The sequence below is a fragment of the Alligator sinensis genome, unplaced genomic scaffold (genome assembly GCF_000455745.1).
Source record: "Alligator sinensis unplaced genomic scaffold, ASM45574v1 scaffold534_1, whole genome shotgun sequence".
Classification (NCBI taxonomy): Eukaryota; Metazoa; Chordata; order Crocodylia; family Alligatoridae; genus Alligator; species Alligator sinensis.
Window position 1 is genome coordinate 187,464 of NW_005842050.1, and position 3,026 is coordinate 190,489.

The 3,026-nt window shown below is 53.7% G+C and overlaps 1 protein-coding gene across 2 annotated transcripts in view; it reads right to left on the minus strand.

Moving 5' to 3' along the window:
* The window catches only part of LOC102369985 (kinesin-like protein KIF26B), a 181,364-nt gene extending 178,929 nt beyond the window's left edge, over positions 1-2,435 (minus strand). Inside the window, exons 1-2 of one of the 2 annotated variants that reach the window (XR_003093874.1) lie at positions 1,417-2,435; positions 1-72 (exon numbers count right to left, since the gene is read on the minus strand). Coding sequence is in view for 1 of the 2 variants with exons in the window: in XM_025203254.1 (XP_025059039.1) it covers positions 1,417-1,479 (63 nt within the window). In the remaining variant the exon portion in view is untranslated. The remainder of the gene's footprint in view (positions 73-1,416) is intronic. The other variant, XM_025203254.1, reaches the window with a different exon arrangement.
* Positions 2,436-3,026: the final 591 nt, after the last annotated feature.

Sequence of the window (3,026 nt, forward strand, 5' to 3'; positions counted from 1 at the left end):
GGACTCCTCGTAGGCGCGGCGGTACCAGCTCTCCGCCGAGCACGGCCGCGCCGGGCAGCACGCCTCCGCCACCTGCGAGCGAGCGAGCGGGACACCCCGTCAGCGCCCGCACCGCACCACGCACCCCGGGCACCCAGGCACACACACCCAACTCCAGGCACCCCCCGCCCAGGCACAGGCACAACACCACCACCACCCCCGCAGGCACACACACAACTCCAGGCACCCTTCCCCCAGGCACACACGCACACACTTAGACATAAACACACGCTCACACATCCCCAGACACCCCCTAGACACCCCCCCCACACACATAGTCAAACACCCCTAGACACCGCCCCCCAGATACATACACACACCGTACCCCCCCACACCCCTCCCTAGACCTACACACACACACACACACACACTTGGACCCCCCCCACCCCAGATACACACATATCCCCCACAGTCACCCCCCTAGACATACACACCCCTCACACACACACACTCAGACACCCCCTAGACACACGCGAACAGATACACCCCCCTGCAGACACACACAGATGCACACCCCCACACCCATCCCCAAACATAAGCCCCCCCAGATATACCCCATACTCCCCACACACCCCTCCCTAGACATACACCCCCCCACACGCACACCCAGATACACACATACACAAACACACCCACATACCCCCACACACGGACACCCGCCCCCACACACACACACACTCGGACACCCCGCAGACACCCCCCCACACACACTCAGACACTGACACCCCCCCCAGACATACATACACACACACCCCATACCCCTTCTTAGACATACACACACCCCCATACACACTCGGGAACCCCCCGACACACACATACATCCCCCACATACCCCCATTTCCCCCCACAGACACCCCCCTAGACATACACCCCCACACACTCAGAAGCCCCCCCAAACACTCCCCCACAGACACGCGCCAGACATACACCCCCTCACACGCCCCCCAGATACCCGCACCCCCTCCCAGATGCACCCCCAAGCCCTCCCCTAGACACAATCCCCTCAGACACGCAGCCCCCCCCCACATACGCACCTCCCCAGACACATTTGCACACACACCGCTGCCCCCCCCCGGGCACGCACAGGGGCAGCAGGGGGGCTGCGGGGCGACCCGTGGCCGGGGCTGGCAGAGTTGAGCGGGGAACGGGCAGGGAAGAACCCGGCCGGGAGCGGGGCACGAGCCGGGCAGCAGCCCCCCGCGCCCGGGGACAGGCGGCTCCATCAGGGGACGGCGTCGGGGTCATTTTTTACATGCCAGTTTGGAGAGGGGGAACATGGGGACGGGGGGGGTATTTGGGGACCGGGGGGGAGGGTATGAAAGCCCTCAGCACAGATGGATTTTAAGCATCCGTGCCTTTCTTTTATGGATAACTTACCCCGTATTTCCTGCTGCGGGTTGTGACTGCAATTCTCTCTTTATTCCCAGCCACAGAATTCATGATGGTTCGGGGGTTTGGGGTTGGTTGGGTTTTTTTGTGATAACCAGGAGAATTTCCTCCAAATTCCCACTTTACATCCGCAAGGGAAGGTTCAATCCAGTACCACTCGCCCGCTGGAGAGATAGCTCTGCGCTGAATTCAGCCTTTTTCTCCCCTCCAAAAAAACACCGAGCCCAGAAGCACCATCAATTCTCAGGGAGAAACCCCCCCCCCCCCCCAATAATAATGTTAAGGATTTGTTGTTTCATCGAATCGTTTGTTCCCTCATTGTCTTCTCTATCCCTTTACACTCCCGGCTTTCCTAGGAAGAGCAACATCCAGAGTGTCAGCATTGCTTCCAGCCACACCGTGCAGTTTTCCTCCACAAGTGAGATGAATAAGCACATCCAAGGTAGCTCGAGGAAGGTAAAAGAGCAAGAAGAAGAGAGCTAGGCTCTCCCTTGGAAGCAGAGCTTTCTCCCTCTGCTATGGTGCTGTGGAAACTTGTTTCCTTCACCAAGGTTTGTAACTGAGTTAAAAGAAATCCTCCAAAAATATCAGGATCCAGTCTCTGGGAGGAGCTTCTGAGTCCCTTGCAGCCAATATCCTTCTGCCCATTTGTGCCTGACAGTTTTATAAGGAAAGGGAAGACTGTGGCTCCGTAACACTCCTTGGTCAGCAGAGGAGCTGCAAAACGTTTGTAACCGACGCCTCTGAAGGCTTTGAAAACACTGCCAGAGCCTCACTGCAGTCCTGTGCCATACCTTAGCTGCTGAAGGGGGTCCATTTTATTTTGCAGTATTTCTTGATTGGCATTTGTACATTTTTTTTGCTTGCTTCCTTCAAAAACAGAAGAAGGAAAACAATAACAAATAAACAATAAAAAACCCTTATTGCTTCCACTGCAGTTATTGGTTAGTTGCCAATCCTCAGGGCTTTCACGAAGGTGATTTTGCAAGCCTGCCAAATTCTGTGCAAGTAAGTATGAAAGGGAAGCAAGCTGGGATGTTTTGCCCCATCTACCACAATCAATGCTATTTCTTTCCCTCTGTTGTAATTTTAGGTATACTGATTTAATTTGCAATCAAGGCTTATTAAATGATTTGTTAACAATAACATCTCCAACTTGGATCCTGCCTTTTTTGTTTGTTTGCTTTTTGATTTTCACGAAGGGAGGTTATTCAACTGGAGGTGACCCCTAGTACCAATATTCCTAATAAACTCCCTCCAAAATGTTTGCTGGCTCTCAAGAAAGTGATGAAATTAAGAGCTAAATGCCAGATCCTGTGATGTGGACAACAAGCAGAGTGCAAATCAAAAGGCATAATGCAAAGATTCACCAAGTTTAGGGCTGGAAGGGACCTCATGAGATCATTGGGTCCAGCTCCCCTGCTCTGGGCAGGAAAGACTGCTGGGGTCAAATAACCCCAGCTCAGTATAGTGCTTTTCCAGTGCTGCTGCATGGACCTATCTGTGCTACTATTCCTGGTGTTCCTTCTATGCTGTGTTTGACTAGGCTTAAGCTACTCTGAAATACGCTGGACTGTAATAGTCATACGGGGCCAAAA